This window comes from Equus quagga, chromosome 17, assembly GCF_021613505.1.
Source record: "Equus quagga isolate Etosha38 chromosome 17, UCLA_HA_Equagga_1.0, whole genome shotgun sequence".
In the NCBI taxonomy this organism is placed as follows: domain Eukaryota; kingdom Metazoa; phylum Chordata; class Mammalia; order Perissodactyla; family Equidae; genus Equus; species Equus quagga.
In genome coordinates this window covers 43,484,307-43,508,312 of record NC_060283.1, presented here as the reverse complement: position 1 = coordinate 43,508,312, position 24,006 = coordinate 43,484,307, and the positions used below count along the sequence as shown (strand labels likewise).

The 24,006-nt window shown below is 37.1% G+C and overlaps 1 protein-coding gene across 1 annotated transcript in view; it reads left to right on the top strand.

Annotated features, from left to right (window-relative positions):
- Nucleotides 1-24,006, top strand: part of AGFG1 (ArfGAP with FG repeats 1) — a 78,027-nt gene that overhangs the window by 25,313 nt on the left and 28,708 nt on the right. Inside the window, exons 3-5 of the mRNA XM_046643824.1 lie at nucleotides 18,542-18,657; nucleotides 22,207-22,369; nucleotides 23,393-23,546. Of these exons, the coding sequence (XP_046499780.1) occupies nucleotides 18,542-18,657; nucleotides 22,207-22,369; nucleotides 23,393-23,546 (433 nt within the window). The remainder of the gene's footprint in view (nucleotides 1-18,541; nucleotides 18,658-22,206; nucleotides 22,370-23,392; nucleotides 23,547-24,006) is intronic.

Here is a 24,006-nt window from a genome sequence, read left to right as displayed (position 1 = left end):
AGCTTTTATTTTTCTTCTCCCCAAATCCCCCCAGTGCATAGTTGTATGTTCTAATTGTGAGTGCCTCTAGTTGTGCTATGTGGGATGCCGCCTCAGCGTGGCTTGATGAGCAATGCTAGGTCTGCGCCCGGGATCTGAACCGGCGAAACTTGGGCCGCTAAAGCCGAGAGTGTGAACTTAACCAGTTGGCCACAGGGCTGGCCCCAGAAATGTTTAACTATAGTTATCTCTGTTTTGTTTTATCACTCTCATGGTTTCTTCTGTATTGGTCTTATTACCCTCATAACGTTATAGACATTTCTATGGCATAATCTTACATATTTTTTCACTATACCTAGAGCAGTGAGAATGTATAAAATTATATATATATCCAAGGGAGTTTCAAACTTTATATCCATGTGAGTTTCACTGGAATTACTTGTAATGATTGTTAAATTTTTTTTTTTGGTAAAAATTCCTGGGCTCTACTCCCTGGAGATTCTGACCCTGGAATGTGGGGTGAGGCACAGGAGTGTCTGTCTGCATTTTCAGTCAGAACCCCGTGTGATTCTGATGCTGATGGCTATGGGCCACCATTTGAGAAAAGTAATATAGTACCTAAAGGCTCCAGACTAGGACACAAAACAATCTGTGGTCTAGTTTCAGCATCACTGGTCAATGAACCTTGTCACCTTGAACAAGGTACTTTTCCTTGAGCTGCTGCTGCTTTTGTACCATGAGAAGTACCTGTCCTGCCTGTTTCACGAGGTTGATTTCTAGATAGTGTATGTGAAAATGTTTTGAAAACCCATGTATTATGAAGATGTAAGATGTTAGTTTTATGTGAAAAGATACTTTTTCAATTGATTCCTAAGCTCAGGAAAAAAATAGGTAGTATATAGGAAAATAGTGTGCTTTGAGTTGAACTTAGTGAGTTTAGAAAGAAATTTTTGCAGAATTTGAGTTAATATGATGGTATTAATAAATATTGAGTTAATTTAGTAATAATAGTAACATTTAAAAGTTTTTAACTATAAAAATGTCATTGTTTGAGAGAGTAGCTTCCTAGTGAGATACTCAAGGTTTAAAACAATGTAACTGAAATATTGAGGCACACACTGTTGTATTATTTAAGAAGATAACTTTTGTTCAGTTTCTGCATATTTATGAAGAAATGCAAATATTTTAAAGTCTAGTCTCTACTTTGAAAGAAAGCCATGCTATTAAAGTTCTCTTTTAATTCTAGCTGAATCTAGTCAGTAGTAACGTAGTAATCTTTAAAATATTTGGAGTGCATTCTTGGATATTAGTTGTTGGCTTTCAGAGAAATATCTGATTCTACCAATTAGCAAAAAGAATGTAGGAAATGTTATCTTTGTTTTACACATATTTTAACATGTGGGTCTTTTTGAATGATGACTGAAAACCCAGAGTCTTGTAGAAGGAGCTAGAGGTTAGTTTGTAGCTGCTCTGAGCATTTATTTAACTTTTTGTTGCATTGCTATCCCAGGTCACAATATTTATTTCCTTCTAGCTGTTTGCCTCAGCTGTTCTAGCTTTCACTGATCTCTCACCTATTCTTGTTTCTTTCTTTCTTGTCAGTAAGTATGTGATCTTTAAAAAACAATCTTATTTGAATCGAATTAAAAATATAAATTTTTAGACTTTTTGTTCTTGTGTAAACTTTTCAATATGGAGATGTTCATCTTATCTACATAAGGGGACAGAATAATATGACAAACTCCCATCAACTCATGGCCCTGTCCCTTCTTTTTTATTTTGAAGCAAATCCAAGACAGAATTTCATCTGTAAATTCATCAACTAATGTTATCTCTAAAAAACAAGGACTTTTAAAAATAATATAACCACAGTACTCTTTTTCATGTCTGTAGAAATTAGTAATCGAATTATTTAGCCAGTGTTCAACTTTCCTTTCATTTCATGAAGTTCATTTTTTTCCTGTTCCCTTGGAAATTGATGCTGGGTTCTTACTACAGAGCAAGAAGCCTCTTTAGCTGCTAGAACCGTAACTTGGCATTCATCTTGGCAACAGAGGATGCCATCTGGTTGGGGGTGCCTTATGAGCTGGTAAGAAGAAACTTGAAAGAGGGATTGTTGATCACATTGAAGGTGTTTTGGTTCTGTTTCATGAAATTCAAGCCCAATCCTGCACAGGCAAGGTCAGCTTTGGCTAGGAGTAGCCAAAGGCCATGCCTATCAGGAACTTGGAGATTTAGATGATATCTTTTGTTAGTCTTCTACTGGACTATGGACTCTACCAATTCCCAGGGACAATCCCGTACTGGCCCGTGATGCTAGGATGTTTCCAAGGATGAGGTGGCTGTGAGCAGTCATCTTCTGGTACCAGAACTTGTCCTGTTTTGTGCCGTTTAACTGCAGCATGGTGCCATAGGTCTTACTGCAGGTGAGCAGGGTCTCTTGGTAAGGTGAGCACTGTGGTGCAGCAGCTGCTCTGCTTGCACGGGGCCTGGCTGGGCTATTTGCTGCACTGTCTCTCAGAACACCGTCTCATGGATGGGCATGGCAAGACTCCTGCTCAAAGCCACAACACAATGGCCAGATTTCCCTGTTTTCTTCCTTCTACCTCCCAACAGTTTATTATGAAAAATTCAAATATACTTGAAAGTTGAAAAATTATACAGGTAGAGTAAACACTGTGCTCTATTTGCTTTAGCAAATATTTGTGTATCTCTTCATCAATCCATCTTATATTTTTCTTGCATTTCAGAGTAAGTTCAAATATTAGTTCATGGCACCCCTAAAAATCTTTATTATATAATTAATTAAATTTCAATATTTGTTAAATTTCATCAAAGTGAAATTAAATGTAGGTATAACTTACAGTGAAAGGTAAAAATCTTAAGTGTACCCTTGGAAGAGTTTTGATAACTGTATCCAGTGTGCTAACTCAAAGCCCTAGAAAGATGGAGAACATGACCATCATCCCAAAAAGTTCCCTGACTTTTCCTCCTATTCAGTCCCTCTCCTCTCCAGAGGCAACCACTGTTTTGATTTTTTTCATATGGTTGTTATTCATATTCGTATAAGTAAAATAATAAATAGTATGCTTTTTGGTGTAAAACTTCTTTTGAGAGTTATGCATGTGGATGCATATAGCTTGTTCCTTTTTTATTACTGAGTACTGTTTTTATTACTGAGTATATTTAAATGAATATATCAGAATTTGCTCATTCTTCTTTGTCAAATATATGTTTAGTGAATATTTTCTCCTAGTCTCGGGCTTTCTTACTTATTTTCTTATTGGGGTCTTTGGACAAGCAGAAGTTTGTCTTTTGATGAAGTGTATCAACTTTTAGTTTTATAGTTATTACTTTCTGTGCTCTGACTTAAGAAATCTCTACCTACTCCCCAGTCATGAGAATCTCATTTTATTTTAGACCCTTTGAAAGCTTTAATGTTTATATGTATGATCTGTGTCAAGTTAATTTTCATGTATGGTGTGCTAGATGTCGAGATTCAAGTTTTTCCATGAATATATATAGTCATTCCAGCTCCATTTGTTAAAAGCACTTTCCTCAGTGGACTGCTTTGGAGCGTTTGTCAAAAATGACTATGTGAGTATGGATGTGCTTCTGGTCTCTGTTCGGTTTCATTTATTTATTCCTTGGTCCTTATGCCAGTCCCGCGCTGTCTTGATGTCAGTCTTGAAGTTAGGTAGTGCAAGTCCTCCAGTTTCCTTTTTTAAACATTGCTTTACATATTCTAGGTCAGAGGTTGGCAAACTATGGCTCCCAGCCAGATTTGACCTGTTGCCTGTTTTTATATGGCCCACTTGAGTGACCTACTGTCGTTTGACATGAAGACTAAGTTCGATTGTCCCCGCTCTGCCCCTGCTTCCTCCCTCCCCTACAGGCAGCTGCTGATACCAAGTGGTGGAATCTTATCTGGGAGTTATGACTCAGTCACCTTTGGCCAGCTGCTCAAATTTCGATGACTGGGCTCGCTGGGAGGACAAGAAGGAGCACTGTGATCTGAGTGTCACTGGGACAGAGAATGAAAGTGAGCACAGTGGTTATTCACATGATCTGTTTCTTTTATCAGTTTTGATGAGTTGTATTTTTCAGGGAATTTGCCCATTTCGTCTAAGTTGTCATATTTATTGACATAAAGTTATTCATAATAGTCCCTATTTTGTAATGTGTATAGGGTCTGTAATTTTGCTTTTTATTATTCCTTCTCTTTACTCTGGGTTATTTACTCTTTCTTAGCTTGTTAAGATGAAACCTAAGATCATTGATTTGAGAGTTTTTTTTCCTGATATTATCATTTTAAATTAATACATTTCTCTCTCAGCTCTCCCTTAACTGCTTGGCACAAATTTTGATATATTGTATTTTATCCTTTAGTTCAAAATGTTTTCTGATTTCCCTTGTGATTTCTTCTTTAACCCACGGATTATATAGAAGTGGTTGTTTAATTTCCACATGTTTGGGGTTTTTCTAGGTCTCTTACTGTAATTGATTTCTAATTTGCTTCTGTCATTGTCAGTGAACATTCTCTGTATACTTTCAACCTTTTTTTTTTTGGAGGAAGATTAGCCCTGAGCTAAAATCTGCCACCAATCCTCCTCTTTTTGCTGAGGAAGGCTGGCCCTGAGCTAACATCCATGCCCATCTTCCTCTACTTTATATGTGGGACGCCTGCCACATCATGGCTTGCCAAGCGGTGCCATGTCCGCACCCAGGACCTGAGCTGGTGAACCCCGGGCCGCTGAAGTGGAACGTGCAAACTTAACTGCTGCACCAGCGGGCTGGCCCCAACCCTTTCTTACTTTTTGAGACCTGTTATGTGGTCCAGCACATAGGCTGCCTGGATAAGCATGCTGTGTGCACTTGAAAAGAATGTGTTTTTGAAGTTGTTGAGTATTGTGTCGGTTAATGGGTTTGTGATTGGTAGTGTTGTTCAGATCTTGTAGGTCTGCTTCGTGATTTTGTCTAGTTAACTTATCAGTTGTTGATAAGGCAGTTAGACAGCTGATTGTGGATTTGTATATTTTTCTCTAAATATGTCATTCTTAGCTTCAAGTATTTTGAAACTGTTATTAGAGACTGACACATTTATTATTATGTCTTCCTGATAATGGTGTCATTTTATCGATATAACGATATGTTGTCTATCTTTGGTAAAGATAGCACTTTTCGAGGAAAAGAATAGCTGATATTTATATTGTTGTTCTTCTGTAGTGAGAGGCCATTTTGAAACTCTTCGTTTTCCAGAGTGTGATTTTGATATACCTATGTGCGTGTTTTGTGTGTGTTTTTATCTTTCTTTGGATTTGCTGAGCTTCTTGAATCTATAAATTTGTCTTTTGTCAAGTTGGAGAAATTTGACCATTCTTCTTCAGATAATTTTTCTGCCTCATTCTCCCTCAGCTTTCCATCTGAGACTTCAACTACATGTATGCTAGACATTTTGATATTGTCCCACAGGTTCCTGAGCTCTGTTGATTTTTTTCCTCAATTTTTCAGATTTCTATTAATTTGTGTTCAAGTTTACTAATTAGTTTTTCCAATCTCCAGTCATCAGATTGACTAATTTCTCTTTATCCCCACCTGCCTCTTCTGTTATCTCCAAAGTCCAATTTTTTCTTTTTTGGAGTTATTGTGATACTATCTTTTCTGGCTCTAGAATTTACATCTGGTTCTTTTCTATAGTTTCTGTTTCTCTCTGGATATTTCATACAGTTTTATTCATTGTAAGCATGTTTTCCCTTTTTTTGTTTGGTGAGGAAGATTTGCTTTGAGCTAACATCTGTTGCCAATCTTCCGCTTTTTTTGCTTGGGAAGGATTGTCGCTGAGCTAACATCTGTGCTGGTCTTCTTCTATTTTGTATGTGTGTCACCTCCACAGCATGTTTTGGTGAGTGGTGTAGATCTGTGCCCAGATCCACAGCCATGAACCTGGGCCACCGAAGTGGGACACTTAACCACTCCCACAGCCTTGAGGCTGGCCCCAGCATGTTTTCTCTTCTACTCTTGAATGTAGGTATACCAGCTGCTTTAAATCATTGTCAGCTAATTCTGAAGTCTTTATCATCTCAGATCTCTCTTCACTGACTGCCTTTTCTTTTGGTTATGGGTCACACTTTCCTGTTTCTTTATATATCTAGTGATTTGGGATTATATCCAGAACATTGGAAATTGTAGGTTGTAGAGCCTCTGGATTCTCTCCTTTTTTTTTTTTCCTCTACTACTTCTCCCCAAAGCCCCCGCAGTACATAGTTCTATATTCTAGTTGTTGGTCCTTCTGGTTGTGCTATGTGGGATGCCGCCCCAGCATAGCCTGACCGGCGGTGCCATGTCCCCCCAGGATCCGAACCAGTGAAACCCTGGGCCGTCGAAGTGGAGTGCGTAAACTTAACCACTCAGCCATGGGGCTGGCCCCTCTGGATTCTCTTTGGTTCCTCCAAAAAGTACTGGTTTTGTTTGTTTTGTTAAGTTTTTACTTTAGCAAACTCTGCTTCTCCTGGTGGGTGCCTGCTCAAATCTCTGCTCAGTTCTTTTAGTCTTTAATTGAACTGCTTGCAGACAGCCCTGCATATACATGGGTCAAGGATGAGCCAGAGATTTGGGCAAAGTTGATATGCGTGTTTTACTGCTCCTACTCTGACTCTCTCCCTCCTTGCATTTACCCTTCACTTTCCAGTTGCTGCGGTTGTGGTGAACTCTGTCTCTAACCTTTAAGATTTATGGATTTCTCTTCAAGTTTTAGCGGCTCTGCTTAACATTGGCTGGGGCCTACTTTTGAGTGATGATCTTTAAAAAACAGCAAATACCTACTGCTGTTTCTTTCTTACAAATGTTGACTCCTCTCCAGTTTCTCTTTGCTTGTAGTTGCTCTCTAGTGTCTTCTGAGAGTTTTCATAATGTGTCCAGAGCTTATCGTTGTTATCTGCTGAGCTCCTCTGACATTACTGGAGGCGGACCTACTCTGCTTGCCTTTTAAGTCTTTTTTATTCTCTAAGTTTCCCCTCCAGTTACTTAGTCCTATGCTCTCTCACCTTCTTTCTTTTCTTCCTTCTCCCTCCCCCATCTCTCAACCCAGTCAGTTGTTAGTAGTTTCCCAATATCTGGATTTTGCCGATTCCATTCATGTACTGTCAGTGTTCTCTGTCATCTCAGTTACCTGTAAGTCAATAGTTGGATCTAGTCATTCCCTAAGATTCACATTTAATTTGGGGAAGGGGGCAGACCCACTTTCATAGGTTGGCTGGTGTGTTCCTTTATGGAGAGGTACGTTTTGTGTGTGTGTGGAGTTATGTTAGCAGCTGTTAATACTTGATGCCTACATCCAAGCCTTAATGAAGGCATGTAAAGGGTGATATTCTAACTTAGTGATCCTACAAGTGCAGTTTGAGGACCTGTGGGGGATCCTTGAGACCTTTTCAGGTCAAGAAAATTTTTAATAATTCTAAGACTTGACTTGCTGTTTTTACTTGCATTCTCATGAGTATACAGTAGAGTTTTCCAGAAGCTACATAACATAAAAATGCAGAAGCAGATGAGAAAACAGCTGTCTTCTGTTTAACCAGGTATTAATGAAATTTGCAAAAATGTAAAACAGGGCCACTCTTTTCACTAATTTTTTGTTACAGAAAATATAGCTATTTTCATAAATAAAAGTTATTTACATTAACCTGCAGTGGTTTTATTGTTGTTCTTTTTTAAGTACATTAAAACTACTCATAAATGTATCAGTAGTTATCTGCACATAAAACCATTTGTGGTCCTCAAAATTTACCTGTTTTCAAAATGAGTTAGTTCCATAGCATCTTCTGACGGTGACCAATTAGGGTTGTTTTTAAATCTCATTATGGAATTATTTATTTGATATGTTTCAGTCACTTGCAGTTATTCTTATTGATGCTCAAATTTTCACTTTTGAACAATGAGATAATCTGTTTTGGAAAACACACCTCTTCTGCAAATCTCACGCTTACTTAGAAGAGCTTTACCTGAATATTCCTTTTTCTCTATTTTTTTAATAAACCAGTGAGCCACCCATGTATTTGCGGATGTTTAAGGTAAACTAAATGTTTCTTCTCCTCTTCATGATTGATTTACACAGAATATGGTACAGATCAGGCTTACTTCAGAGGCTTGCTTTGCATTTGGGCTGGTTTGTGTCTCTCTGTTCTTTTGCCAAAGGCTTCATTCCCAACCTTAGTCAGCTGTCTGGCAGATGCATGCCTTCACTCACCAGGACAACCAGACAATAGAGTGTCAGTACAAATCGGTCACTATCATTGAGCCTTAGATTGACCTAAACAGTGAATGAGTAGTGTTCATGTTAGAGGCGGTTCACTAGTATTGATGCTATCCCTAGACCGCCAATAATCCGCAAGCAGTTCTTATTTCATATCAAGGCAAGTAAATAAAACTCTCGTCTTAATATTCAGTTCTGAAGGAAATACGATCAGACCAGCTTGCCCATTCTACTCACTTGCTCAGCTCCTCATTTGTTTTAGTTATAGTCTAGAAAGTGTAAAAAATGTAAAACTTATTCTGTAGAGCCAGAGAAATATAAACTTTGGTTAATTTTTCCCTCTTGGCAGGCTTGCTTATCAGATTTATACTATCTTTGGCAATGAGAATGCTTTGCTTTAAGAGGCTTCACGAATTAAGTTTAGAACAATTGGAACCAAACATTGGTGGGAATTTTTTTTCCTTTTTTGAAAATGATTGTAAAGTTCATCTAAAAGAACAGAGAAGTAAAACTAGCTGGGAAGAATTTGTAAATCAAAGAGTAAATGGGATTGGCTCTACTTAGATATTAAGTATGTCTCTATATTTATAGGCAATAATTTGCAATATAAACTTGTAGTAATTACCACAATCTGAAACTAGAGCAAGAATAGGCACAGATCAGTAGACTAGATCCTGAGATATACTCTGATATTTCTGTATATTAAGTCTGTGTGTGAAGTTATTATAAAATACATGAAGTTCAGCAGTCCATTGTGGAAGAAATTGGTTATTCAATAAATGGAGAGTCAATTAGAATGTCAACGGACATGGTGTACCAAATAGATTTGAGGAAAATTTTAGAGTTAAAATTTAAAAGCCATAAAAATGTAGAAAATAGTCTCAAAGTATCTCCCTACAAGAGACTCATTAATCCCAAAGGGAAAAAGAGTGACTATTATGGAGAAATCTGGCAGGTGTCATTTTAACCAAATAATCAGAATTAACCAGGAATGGGACAAATCAATACCATATGTCTCCTGATATGATTCACTAAGAAGGATACATGACTTATGTGATATTCCTTCCCGAAATGCATAACATGAATTTATTCATGGGAAACCTAAATTAAGGAACATATTACAAAAAAACTGGCCTGTACTCTTCGAAGATGTCAAGGTCATGAAAGACAAAGTCAGACTAAGTAACTGTACCAGATTAAAGGAGACTAAGGAGACAAGACTGTTATGGATTCTGTACCAGGAGAACCTTTTCCTTTTGCTATAAAGGACATTATTAAGATAACTGGCTAGTCTGTGGTTTAGATAATAATAGTGTAAAATGTTAATTTCCTGATTTTGATAATTGTCCTATGGTTATATAAAAGAATGTCTGTATTTTTAGGACATAGACATTTAAGGGTAAAAGGTTTATGTGTCTGAAGGGTTCGGAAAAAGTTTTATCTTAAGAGAAAATGGTAAAACAAATGTTAACATTAGAGACTCTGGGTAAAGGGTATATGGAACTTCTTTGTACCATACTTGCAACTTTTCTGTAATACAGATTATTTCATAACTAAATAAATGGACAAAATAAATTGTAGTGTTTAAGGATGTATATAGTTGGGGGTGGAGAATAAAAAAAAAGAAGTGATTACCATAAAAATTAATAGAAAATATAGCTGACTGTATTTAACATTTAAATGTGTAAAGACTTTATAGACTAAAAGCAATGGGAAATTACAAAGTAAAAATTGATTAATTTAGCTAAAACATGGAAACTTGTAAAAGACATAGCAGACAAAATTAAAAGGCAGAGCAATTGTTTTGTTACTCATACAGGGTAATTTGACAATTTTTCTCAAAACTACTGTGACTTCACTAATATAATAAATCTTACATTTATAAAGCTCTTTATAACTTAGAAAGCACATTCATGAATAAATGCGTGTGGTTGGGGGCAAGGGATGCTTACCAAGCTCAGGCTTCTTGCCAAAGGAAGAAAGGAGAAAGGGTCCCTGCCCTGGGAAAACCACAAGACACACAGCTGATTGGACCAGGAATGGACACCTAACCCTAGGGGCCAGTGACTAATCAGATCCTCTCTTTTAAGAAACTGAATTAAGGTTCACAGAAGCTGGATTCAAATGATGAATCACTAAGACTGAAAAGGCAGTATTGTAATTGGGCCGTGTGCAGTCTAAGAAGTACACAGGAAAAAAATTGTACTAAGGTAAGCAAGTGCAGGGAGTAGATTTAGCATGAGAAGCGAAATGATAGACTGTGTGCTTGGGGCCTTGTGGAGAGAGGGAGCTTAGGAAACAGATACTCAGACAACCTAGGTCCCAGGTGTCTTCCTGTGTGCAGCCCCGGTTCCTATAAAGTTTTTGTTTTCTTGAAATGTTGTTGTATGCTTCCCATAAACTTGTGTCTGGGTTTTGTTTTTTTACAACCTTTCTGGAACACAATTCTTTGTGACATTAGAGACATTCAATGAAGTAAGGCATGAGAATGTGCTGTGACTTGTGTATACTGCCTTTTACTAAGTCTCTATAGTAGGTGCTTGAGTTAGAGCTACTAGTCTCCTTCACAGCCCACAGACATGTGCAAGTAAGTTTTATTGTTATTTCCACTGCCTTTAATTTCTCTCTCATGTTCTAAATATTTCCTTCTCTTACCTTTTGTATTTTTTTTTATACTTATCAACGTGTTAAATATGTATTAATCTTTCCCTGAAACTTACTCTGGTACTTTTTCTCCTTTAGTCTCAAGTGAATGGGTATGTATAATAAATTGACCCTTAGATAGTCCTCACTCCTGGAAGGTTCTTCCTCCAGGGAAAGGCTGCTTTCATTTTATGCTCATCTCTGTTATTGCCCAGGCACGTTATAACACCTGCCTCTAAAACAGGCTTTTGTTTATTATCCTATTTAAATCATTATTATTCTTGGATGTTAGGATGGTATCATAGTAATAAGTCCATGGTTGCAGGTAAGTCAGGGGCCAGCAAACTTTTTCTGTCAGATAATAAATATTGTAAAATAAATATAATAATGGGTGAGATAATAAATATTAGGCTTTGTGGGCCGTGCATACATCTATGTCCAGCCATAGACAATAGATAAACAGGTGGGCGTGGTGTTCTAATTAAACTTTAACTACAAGCTCAGGCCGAAGGCCAGATTTAGCTGTGAGATGGAATTTGCTAACTTCTGGCCTGTATACAATAGGAGAATTTGGATCAGTGAATTTATTACTTCCAAGTGAATGACTTGGTTAAGGTAAATTTTCTAGGTCAACATGAATATTTTAGGTGGAACGAAGAAAAAAGGTATTTTCTATTGTACAGATATTCCAGGGATTTTAGGAAGTTGCTTTCACTCATTCACAAAATATTTATTTAGTGTCTACTATGTGTCAAACACTGAGAATACAAATAATGGTGAATCAGAGAAAAGGTTCCTGCCTCATGAAATTTACATTTAGAAATTGTGAGGAAAAGGGTGTGAAAATAATATGTTGTGATAATGTGTATCTGAGGTATGGTGTAAATAAACAATATGTTGTGATAATGTGTATCTGAGGTATGGTGTGGGAGATGCTGCCCCTTTGGATTGGATGGTCAGGGAAGACTTTCTGAGGAGGCCTATGGCTGGAAAGAGTGATGATACAAGATGAATTTGAAGAGTTAATCAGGGCTTATTTAGTGGGGCCTGAATAGGCTGTGATGAAGAATTTGATTCTTGTGCTAAGGAAGCCTTTATAAGGTAGTTTGTGCTTAAATTAAAAAGAAAAAAGCAAAAAAGGATTAAGTGAGTTGGATTAATTAAATAAATTGGATTTGATATCTCATAAGTCTGGTATTCTTTCATGTATGCGTTTATGTATCCGATTCGCAAAGGCCCTTGGTATCTCAGTGATCTGCACATTTAGCTTGTGTGTGCCCGTTTTCAGTGACTCAGTTTCGTATGTCCTAATTCTTGCATATTTTATAAGACCATATTTTAAGGTGGAGTATACCATACAGTCCTCAAAAGATGTATGTAATATGCAGGACTGTCCATTTTTCTTGCATAAGGCATATCGATAGTGTTTTTTTCTGCAAGCGTATAATGAGTATATATCCTTTAGATAGACCATCACTGAGATACCTATCACTGGTGGTCTAGAGATATCAGCATAGGCATGCTAATGTAGGCTGGATGAGTTTGGGAAATGTTAATTACTTGTTTTTCCAGTTGTTGACTTGAGCCATGACACATATTTGAGATATTTTTCTGATTGTGGATTTTTAGGGCAAAAAACTGTTTCCTCCTTTTGGGGCAGAATAATATGTGTTGATGATAGAATTTTGTCTAGGTCCTTGGTAACTCTTTAGAGAGCTTCTAGTGGTGTTTCCTGTTTGTTAATATTTACTTCTCTTCAATTTATCTTTCTGCTTCCAAAAAGTGGATATTAGTTGCCTGGTCATCAATTTTTCAATTCTTTGTCTCCTTTGTTTATTTTTCCCTGTATTTGATGGACAGTATTATCAGATGCTGTAATTATATCTTACATACAGGAGGAGGCAGTGATCCTCCATCTCTCCACTAATGAGAGAAAGGGCAAAAAAGAGTCTGAAATCTGATTGGATGTATATAGATTGGCTAATGAAAAAAGGATTCTCTAATTCCAAAGCATCCTTCTGTCCTTTCTTTATTTTTATATTTTCTACCTAGAGGTTACAGAGTCATGTCACATTGTTGATTCTTTATATCCTTTTTGTGAAAATAAGGATTTATCTGAATAAAGGTAAATATCCATTCTAGCAAGTTTCTGTGCTATTTTATTGCCCTTGAGAGGATTACAAAGCTATAGTGTGTCATCCCTACTCTTATCTATTTTCCGTCTGAAGCCTGACGCAGCAGTTTTCTTACCCTTCCTTTTACATATGAATAATTGAGAATTGGTATGGATGCTTCCTTTTTTTTTTTTTTTTTAAAGATTGACATCTGAGCTAACATCTATTGCCAATGTTCTTTCTTTTTTCTTCTTCTTCTCCCCAAAGCCCCCCAGTACATAGTTGCATATTCCGGTTGTAGGTCCTTCTGATTGTGCCATGTGGGGCCCCGCCTCAGCATGGCCTGATGAGTGGTGCCACGTCTGCACCAAGGATCTGAACTGGTGAAACCCCGGGCCGCTGAAGCAGAGCACGTGAACTTAACCACTCTGCCACGGGGCCGGGCCTGGATGCTTCCTATTTTTGATGTTCATAATTGAGTTTGTTAAATTGCTTGCACTGCACATATTTATCATCATGATTTGGACGCTGTGCTGGAGAGCTTCCATCTGCCCTTCTAGCTCTTGTCTTTACCCTGCTCTGGCTCCAGGCAGCTGGTTTGTCTGGACCTGCAAATGGGTTTTCTTGCCTCCTGGCTTCTGGTTGAGTTCAGTTCGTGTGCAACTTTCTGTCATCCCGTAGAAGAAAGGAAGGAGGGAGAAGTTAGGATATTTTCTTTCTTAACTTCTGCCCTGTGGGGTTTCTGCAGCCTGGCCGCATTCTTCCGTTGAAGGTCATCAAGGAGCTCTCCTTGTTTTAAAGTTCTGCTGACTTCTTTCTCCCCTCCTCCTTCATTGCCATTGGGTGGTGTTAGGCCCTGCTGTAACTAACTCTGGGATCCTGTACTCTCACTTGTGATTTCATTACTGCCTCCCTATGCTTTATAAACAGTCACTTCATTAAACTTTGCTCAAACCAACCAAATTGAGTGTGCTGTCTGTTTCCTATGGCAACCCTGACAGATAAGTAAGCTTTTAAATATTTTAGGTTCTGTAAGTGGCTATTATGATTGCAAATCTGAAGTGGATTAGCACTAGAATAAGGAAAAAAAATTATTTTGACAATTTCATGAATTTATTCTGTTGGCTGATATATGATTTTATTTTTAATTCCTCTAAGATTTGGTTTTGAGTATTATCACTCTGTTTATTGAACACTTAATATGGCACAACTCATTGTTTTAAGCATTGTGGGGAATTCAGGAGTAAATGAGACACATGCTCAGTAATTCTAGTATGAGGCAGTTTGTAACGAGTTTCATGTGAGAGGTACAAAGTGCTATAGAGTTCAGAGGAGGGAGATTATTCCATCAAAGACCACTTTGATTCTGTCCGCAGCAAGAATGAAGGGAGACCCACAGTTTCCTGTGTTCCTGGTGAGACCTCCACTTCCCAGTCCTTGCTTACCATCACCACCACTGCAAACCACTTAAGAGAGTAGGCCCAAAAGTAATAACTAGTACTATTTAAAGTTTGACATATGTGCCTCTTATGAGAGCAAAACGTATAGTAATTCATTTAACCCTTTCAGCATTCCTGTGAAGCAGGTTCTGTTATTAAACAGAGTTGGAATTCAAACTTAGGCAGTCTGGTTCCCTAGTCCAGGCTCCTTACTACCACAACCACCGCCTTAGTCTGCAATTATCCACCTGCCCCAAAGAGATTATCAAAACTAATTCCATCATGTGCGCAGCCCTTTCCAGTGATGGCTTCTAGGTATCATTCTTGCTCCTCTGTGATGTTTCTAGTCCGCCAGCACCATGCTCCTCATGTCAGTAGATTTTTATCACCTGCTGTGTCTTCTTGTTGCAGTCATACCAGCCAGCCCCCCTCATTCGTTATAGATTTAGCCCCTTACATGTTTTTTCCCCACTAGTATTAATTATTTCTGCCAATCCCAGTATCCATGTAGGTAATCCACCTGATTATCATAATAATAGATAATTTGGCTTCTTGAATTCCTTGACCTCTTATCTCCAATGATCCTTCATCCTATTTTAGACTTTTTATTTATCCATTACTGTATCACCTCTCAGGTTTTAAGTTCAAGCTTCCTCTTCTCCGACCACCACTGCTTCTCTCTTCCTAGCTCATTCCCTCTAATTTCTAACTAACAATTTTGGGACAACCATTAGACCCTCCAGTCCACTGACACTAAACTTCTTTGTTGTCCATATCCTCATCGTGTCTTCGTTTTTCTTAGCATTGCTTAGATTTCATGGACTATTGTTATAACCACTCCCTTTTAACTCCTGTGCTGTTTTACCTGACTAAAGCCAATACTCTGCCTACTTTGAACCTAGTAGCCAGATGAGGCTGGAGGAAAAGACGCAACTATTCTCACTAGTTTCACTTTAAATACTCATGACTACAAGGCCTCATTGCTGCCTGCAGTCTTAGTCAATTCACTCTCCCACTCTCCTTCAATTTTGAAAAACCTTCCCTTTTCAGTTGATGGTGTTTATTATTTTACTTTAAAAAAAATTAAACTCAAGCAGAAAAGAGAACTTTATACTTTCCTGTAAGCAAATCTACAAACCTGAAAGAGTAATTTTAGTAGAATGGTGGGAGCACGAAGCCAGCTTTTAAGGGACTAAAATGTGAATGGGTCATAAGGAGATAAAGAGACTGTGACATTTTCCCAGATTTGTCCCTGGAACATTGTCTCTCTTAAATGAATCTTGCCCAATAACAGGTTAGTGGCTAAGTAAAATGGAGAAATGCTGAAAACTATGTAGTATATATATGGAAAGGAAGTTTCCATCTCCTGGCCTAGATTTTACTAAAGCATTGGTTTTCAAACTTTGGCCTATTTTGCAGTCACCTAGAGGGCTTGCTAAAGCATGGATTGCTGGGCACCACTTCCAGAGGTTCTGATTTCATAGGGTTGGGTGGCTTCTGAAAATTTACATTTACAACAAGTTCTTAGGTGACACTGATGCTGCTTGTCCAGGGAATTGGGGAATCCCACTTCGAGAGCCGCCACTTCACTTGAGTAAGAATTCAGCTTCTGAGAGTGGCAGGTATGGTTAAGATTTTGAGCAACATAGAAAATAGCTATTGTTGGGTAACATAGAAGTAAGATCTCTGTGATCTGTCTTCAACCCATCTCCTTATTATTTATTTGTATGTTTATTATTTATTATTCATTAATTGTTTTTAGTTTAAAAAATTGTACATGGTAGTTAATAGGGATTTTGAAATACAAAGACTAAATGTCGTAAAGTGTCCTGAACTAATTCTGTCAGTTGTAGTTAATAATCTTTTGGCTTTGGCAAATGACTACCATGTGTCTTGTTTTCTTGTTTGGGAATTTTTAAAATAGAAGAATTAGAAATTTCCAATCCTTCCTTTATAAATGTAATTGTAAAGCCACAGAATCTTTTAAAATTACGTTTTGGGAGAATCATTAGTCAGGTTTCTGCCTAAGGAGAGTCCCATGTGGTTCTTTTTGAGTAGCTAAGTATTCCTTGGAGAATCTGGGCCTCTCCAGGATTTACAGTATTTCTGGCGGTAAGTTGCATTACCATTCTGGTGTCTGCCCTTCTTGAGCTTTGCTACTGAATATTTTTATAACGAGATTGCATCTTAGCCTATGCCTCACGTGTGTCAGCTGTTACTGCTTTAATGACTATAGTATCTGTACTGAACCCGGAGTGGGAGGGAATCATAAGAAATGTTGTTTTGAAACATGCTTGGGGTACATGATAGGAACGGAAAAAGTTGCGTACTGTTTCCTATCCTTCCTTTTATTTCTCCCTTACCCACTTTGTGAGCAGGTAAGATTGACAAGGATGCTTCTTTTCCTTCTCTGGTTTCTCACATCTTTGTCAGGCTTTTTGAAGCTAGATACTATGTTCTTTTCACAGTTTCATAATTGGTTATTCTTTAATATAATTTTGGAAACTTGTGGACTTGTTTTTTATAGCTTCACTTGGGAATAATTAATTACAATAACTTGTGCATATTTAAAGTATACAGTTTGATGAGTTTTGACATACATGAAACCATCACTGTAATAACAAGATAACACACATTTTCGTCATCTCTGAGAGTTTTCTTGTGCCCCTTTGTAATGCGTTCACTGATTGCTTTCTGTCACTATAGACAAGTTACATTTTCTAAAATCTTAAAGGAATGCAATCATACAGTATATACTTTTGCTGGGGGCAGGGGGTCCTGACTTCTCTCAGTCAGCATAATTATCTTGAGGTTTATTCATGTAGTTACTTACATTAATAGTTTGTTCCTTTTTATTGCCAAGAAGTATCCTTCTTGGATATTCCAGAATTTACCCATTTACTTGTTGATGGATATCGGAGTTGTTTCCAGTTTGGAGTTATTATTAATAAAGCTGCTTTGAACATCTATATACAAATCTGAGTATGGACATATGCTTTTATTTTTCTTGGGTAAATACTTAGAAGTGGGATGGCTGGGTCATATGGTTAAGTGTGTGTTTAACTTTTAGGAAACTGCTGACTGTCTTCCAAACTGTTTATACCATTTTACATTCTTGAGAGTTTCAATTGTTCCACCTTCTCACCAGCGTATGATATGGACAGTCTTACTTTGTTTCAGCCGTTCCAGTGATGTCGGTGGGTAGCTATGTGGTGGGGATCTCAGTGTTGTTTTAATTTGCATTTACATGACTATGGTGTTGGGCTGCTTATTTGCCATCTGCATATCTTTCGTGCAGTTGAGTTTTTTTGGTCTTTTTTATAATTGAGTTAGGAATTTTTTGTATATTCTGGATTCAGATTCTTTCAAATTCTTAGACATTTTGCTAATAGTTTTTATCAGTTGGTAGCATGCCTTTCCATTTTTCTTTTGTTTTTTGAAGAGCAACAGTTTTTAATTTTGATGAATTTACTCTATCAATTTTTCTTTATAGTTTTATTTAAGCTCTTTGTTTCTTATTTGAATTCTGCATCATTTCATTTCTTTGATTTATCTAAAAAGTTAAATCAGATTCTCATTTTTAGCAATTAGGAAAAAATCATCGGAGGCAACTATAAAGCTAGCGTTGCATCTGCCTTGTATTTTTGTTATTGTTATTATACTTTAGTAACAAATTGTTTATGATTCCAGTACTTTTTGTTTGTTCTTTCTGGTTGATTTTTAAACCTGTTAAGGATGTGTGAAATTGCTCCTGGTCTAGTCTGTTTTATGGGGTGAGGGAACTGAGGTTCATGAAGGTTACATGGCTTTGCTGATGGCTTACAGTTATGATCATTCCAAGAGCAAAAAAATCCCAGGTTCTCTCAAATCCTGTTTCACTATTTGTTTTCCTGTGAGGTGCTGTTCTTTATGATGCTGTTGCCAATTCCATTTTAATGTTACCTATTAAAATACATTTAGTTCATTTGTTGCTGCTTCATTTCTCATTATGATAAATATTCTCATTTAAAACAGTCTTAAAATTAAATGGGATAGTTTTCTGAAAGAATCGTAATTTTCCCTTAAAATTTCATTGAGGATGTTGATTTTAACACTTTTTTTTTTAATTCTTTCCAAAGGTCTGTAAACAGATTTGGCTAGGATTATTTGATGATAGATCTTCAGCAATTCCAGACTTCAGGGATCCACAAAAAGTGAAAGAGTTCCTACAAGAAAAATATGAAAAGAAAAGATGGTGAGTGAATAGTTCGTATTGAGAACAAAGGCTTCCTAAATCACAATAATTATGGGTAAGATTAGTCTGATAGAACGAAGGAGAGGGGTAGGTAGGTAAGTAGGTAAGAAATGAGGGAATAGGTAGGTAGATAAATACCCATTATACTTTGGCTTTTTATTGGATTTTGTTTCTTTTTTTTTTTTTTTGAGGAAGATTAGCCCTGAGCTAACTGCTGCCAATCCTCCTCTTTTTGCTGAGGAAGACTGACCCTGAGCTAACATCCGTGCCCATCTTCCTTTACTTTATACGTGGGGCACCTGCCACAGCATGGCGTGCCAGGCGGTGCCATGTCTGCACCCGGGATCCGAACCGGTGAACCTTGGGCCGCTGAAGCAGAACGTGTGCACTTAACCGCTGCGCCAGGCTGGCCCCTTGGATTTTGTTTCTAAAAACATTATTTCTACTTTATCTTAACTCATCTGTGTCTAGCAGCAGCCTGTTCCTTATAATTACCAGGCCTCCTACCCCTTTTTGGAAAGTTAGGGATCTGTCGTTCTAATCCTTCTCTAGTCCTGTTACCTTCTCTAGACATTTTTTAGTTTATAAAGCCTCCTTTTTTAAAGTCTTCATTCATTTATCAAGTATTTATTTAGTATCTTCTATGTAGTAGGCACTATGCTAAAGCTCTTGTCTAGTAATCCATTTACTTAATTGTGTCTTGCAATAAGTCTTTGCTCAAAACATCCCTTGCTTCCGTTTTACTACCTGGTTAAGAAGGGAGCATCTGTCTATACTCCCTAACTCAATTCATCAGATGTTAATGTTTAAAAAGAAATTAAAACAGGTTGGACATATGGCTAGTAAGCCATTTAAAACAGAGCAGGGAGTATATCCTTGCAGCCAGTGTTCAGATACTTTGCGCTCTCCATTTTTAGTTCTGTGAGCACAATTTAAGCCAATTTACTAAGGCTCATTAACAATGAACTCTTACTTATCAGTATTCAATAGCGTATATGTCTTTGGGGGGTTAAGAAGGTGAGGGAGGGAGTCACAATTAGATGGAATAATAATGAGGAAGTAAATGGCCTCTTGTTTCCTGAGGAGCTGTATTTTAACCCAGAGAGTGATATATTCAAGAGCCTGTTTTGGTCCTGAGGGAATATGTGCTGTGGTTTATGGGTGAGATAGTTCTCCCTTCAGTCACTGAGCACATTGGAAAGACGTAGCTCTGATTTTTATGCTCTGCGAACTTTGCATTCTAATTGTTCTCTAGAGGAGACTACTTTTTGCAAGGCAGGATTAGCTAGGGCTATATTCAGTGGCATTAGATACATTAAGTACGAATATAGATAAAAATGTACCAGTAAAATTTTAGTTCAGGAAAGAATAAAATCTTAGAAGGTGGGGTGATAGTAAAAACATGGTGTGATATAAATGGTTCCCTTAAAATGAAGTGTATACATTATCCTTTTATCATTTCAGTTCTTAATTTCCTAGACCTTCCACACTGTAGTTAAGGGCGTTCTTTTTGCATATCCCTAGCTTAATTTTTGATTTTCCCAACAGTTTTACTTTTACCAACTCAAAGTGTTAGTTTGGATAATAAACCTTAGCTGAGATTGAGATAGTTTAGCTTCAGTTAGCAAGAGAAAAAAGTGTGTGAGAATAAGAGTTGATAAAACTATGGATTCTGCCTGCATTTAGAATAATAATAATAAACCATAATAAAAATTAGTCATTCAGACCATAACCCAAGTAACTGTAAACCTCAAATAATTATAATTCATACTATTTTTTTTCTGTTCTGAGAAACAGGATTGTAATAACAAGAGTAATAAAAATACAGACTTTAATTGGTGGGTGGGCAGAGAGAATGACCAACACTCAGGAGGGCCAGGACCTGTGTATTTTAAACCTATCTTTTTGCATACCTGTGACTTGTAACGAGAGAGTAATGCAGTGGGTTTTAACGTGACACAGGCACTATCCAAATGCAGTCTCCCCAAAAATCCTCACTGAAGGCAACTACACTTAAAACAGTGAGGCTGTTGTCATCCAAAGGGATTCTGAAATTGTTCTTTCGACCAATTTTCAAACTCACTTCCTATGTTATATAAGCTTAGCTTACTTTTAGTCAGATGAGTCTTTTGAACCAAGTACTGTTATCTGGTTTTATCCTTTGCTAAGACTTGGCTGTACTCAAACATTGGTATCATCAGTGACATGTCAAATTACGGGAAGGCTTAACTGCCTGTATTCCTTCATGTATCTCGTCATCTCTCCCATTTATTGGAAAAAACAAAGCAGTTTTATTGTTTGTGGTTATCTTATAATTTGATAATAGCTAACACTTATGTAGCTAGCATCTGTACCAGGAACTCTCCTAAGTGCTTTACAAATGTTAACTTGTTTAGCCTTCACAGCACCCGTACCTTGATTTTCTAGGTGAGAAATAGGAGGCACAAAGAGTTGAAGTAGTTTGTCCTAGGTTTCATGGCTTTGAGTGGTGGAGCTGGCGTTTGAACTCTGTCTCTGGAACAGACGGGTGCTTTTAACCGCTCTCTTTTCTTACTTCCTCTACCTGCTTGATATGGATGGTGGGGAAGAGGGCAGGGTAGGACAAAACCCAGAAATACAGAGAGCGAGAGCTCTTACGTAATCCCAGCTCTAGAAATGAGCAGTGCCAGTATTTGGGTATTATATTCTTACTGCCTTTCTTTCCTTCCTTTACGCCCTTCCTTCCATGAATCCTGTATTTACATGACTGAGATCAAACCTGAAAGACCTGTAAAGTATTATGGCCATCTTTCCATGTCGAAACAGAGTTCCCGTGTAGTCTTATACAAGTTTAAGCAGTGTTGTGGTAACATACATCTACATGTATCTTATCCGGTTAATTCCTAAGGGTGAGCTTCTGGAAGGGGTATTTCTGGGGCACAGAGTGTACCTATTTATGTATTTTAATAGATAGTAACAAAATTTGTAAAATTTATACTCAGATCAAATGCGAATGATATTTTAATTTGCATTTTTATTAGGTTACGAGTGTTTTCATTTTATGTCTCCCTTTGTGAATTGCTTCTGTCCATTTAAACATTAGGTTGTTGATCTTATTCTTCCAGATTTGTAACAAGCCCTTATATTTTAGGCTATTAACTGTAATATAATAAATATTTTCCCTTCCTTCTGCTCTGTTTCCAAATGATATTTATGATCTTATCATACTTTAGGTTTTAAAAACTAGTAAGTACAGTGTTAGCTATTCACCATGATGATTAATTGTAGGTCCTGTTGTTTTTAAAAGAAGTTATTTATTATACTGTATTTATTATTTGAGAAAAACTGTAAGTAAATAATTGTAAGAAGTTTTGTTAGTTTTTATTGCCCTTTCTCTTTGAATACTTCAAGTAAGTGTAGTCTTAAGCTATGAATTCTAAGAGGGTTTTGAAATAAGATTAATGTCAAAATGGTCTTGTACAAAATTAGAATTAAGCTTAACATTTTTGAGTGTAATATTCCCTCCATTTTTCTTAGTTAACTGCCTGTTCAACTTTTCATGTGTTTTAGGTATGTTCCACCAGAACAAGCCAAAGTGGTGGCGTCAGTTCATGCATCTATTTCAGGGTCCTCGGCCAGTAGCACAAGCAGCACACCTGAGGTCAAACCACTGAAATCTCTTTTAGGAGATTCAGCACCAGCACTGCACTTAAATAAGGGCACACCTAGTCAGGTGAGTAGTCTTTAAGTGTTTGTAGGGATTTCTACTTAAGGAGGATTGAGTATCATGAATTTGAGAATTCCTTAAGACAGTAGCGTAACCCTGTATACTAGTGGCATTATGTCCTAATGATTAATAATACATTGAAAGATTTTTGGTTAATAATACCCGTAAGAGTTTTGTATATTTTTGTTGTTTTGCTCTTGCTACTGTGAGTTTGAGTTCTCCACAGCTTTGAAATATATGCAGGAACATTGCTGTAGCTGTCTGTCATGTAACACAATTAGTAAAACATGAATCGGTGGTCACCATCAGAGTTAGAACAGTGTAGCCTCTGTGATGTATTTTCACAGAAAAGGATTTCTCAAGCAGCAGAACTTCCCCCCATGCCTGATTGTGAAGCATGTCTATCTTGGAAAAGCAGGTGGCTTTGCATTATGTGCCTTATTCTAAAAAACTGAATAGACTGAAGTCTTTCCATAAGTTGGTACCTGGAATTTGTACTTCTGCATTTATTACAGTTTACTGAGCTCTGACAAATCTGTTACTATGTGGCATTCCAAGGTCTATTCTACACAACACTGGTTCTGAGGCATGGTACTATTTGAATTAAATCCCACTTCTTTAATAATGCACACTAGGGCATCTGGATAAATTGCTCCATTTTCATAACAAGTTTGAACAATGCAGAGAAGGGTTAAGTCAGTATATTGAAACTCTTCCTACGTATCAAGGATGTTCTCTGAAAGCCTTATCTCACTGTCTTAGCAGTAAGTCCCTCTTGTGTCATGAGGTATATCAGCTGTTGTAATTACATTTCTTTGCTTTTGATTCTCTACTTAAAATTGAGAGGTAGTTTAGGAATAGATGTTGAAAATTTGTGCTTTTCAAAGAATACAGTACTCAAAACTACAGATATATAATAATAATAATAATCTTATAAACTGTGCTTTAAGCTTGGTGAATTGGAAATAGTGTTATCAAAATTTAGTAGATCTGACTGGAAACTCTTTATGGTTAATATGTGGTTTATAGTCCCCTGTTGTAGGTCGCTCTCAAGGGCAGCAGCAGGAAAAGAAGCAGTTTGACCTTTTAAGTGATCTTGGCTCAGATATATTTGCTGCTCCAGCTCCTCAGTCAACAGCTACAGCCAATTTTGCTAACTTTGCACATTTCAACAGTCATGCAGGTAAGTGTTTTTCCTGAGAGCTTTTGCCAGAGATGTGTATAAAGCACCAAGAAACATCCATTCTTTTTTAAACCTAATATCAGTAAACATTCTGTTGAGAATATTTGGTCCCCCATAGCTATTGAGGTGTGATGTAATCATGCAACCCTGGGGCTTTTTCATCGCAAAAGAGATTATACTTAATGTCAGATATTAACATGACCTCTTTCCACAGAAAAATGGGAAAAGACTTTTCAGTTATTTTTTTACACTTTTATTATGGAAAATTGCAAATATTCAAAAGCGATCAGATAATATAACCTTCGTGTACTCACTCATGGCTAATCTGGTTTTGTTTATCATTCTGCTCATTTCCTCCTCATATTGTTTTGAAACAGATTTTAGACATGTTACTTTATTTTTAAATATTTTATATGTATCTGTAAAACAGAAGGACTTTTTTGTTAAACATAACCATAGT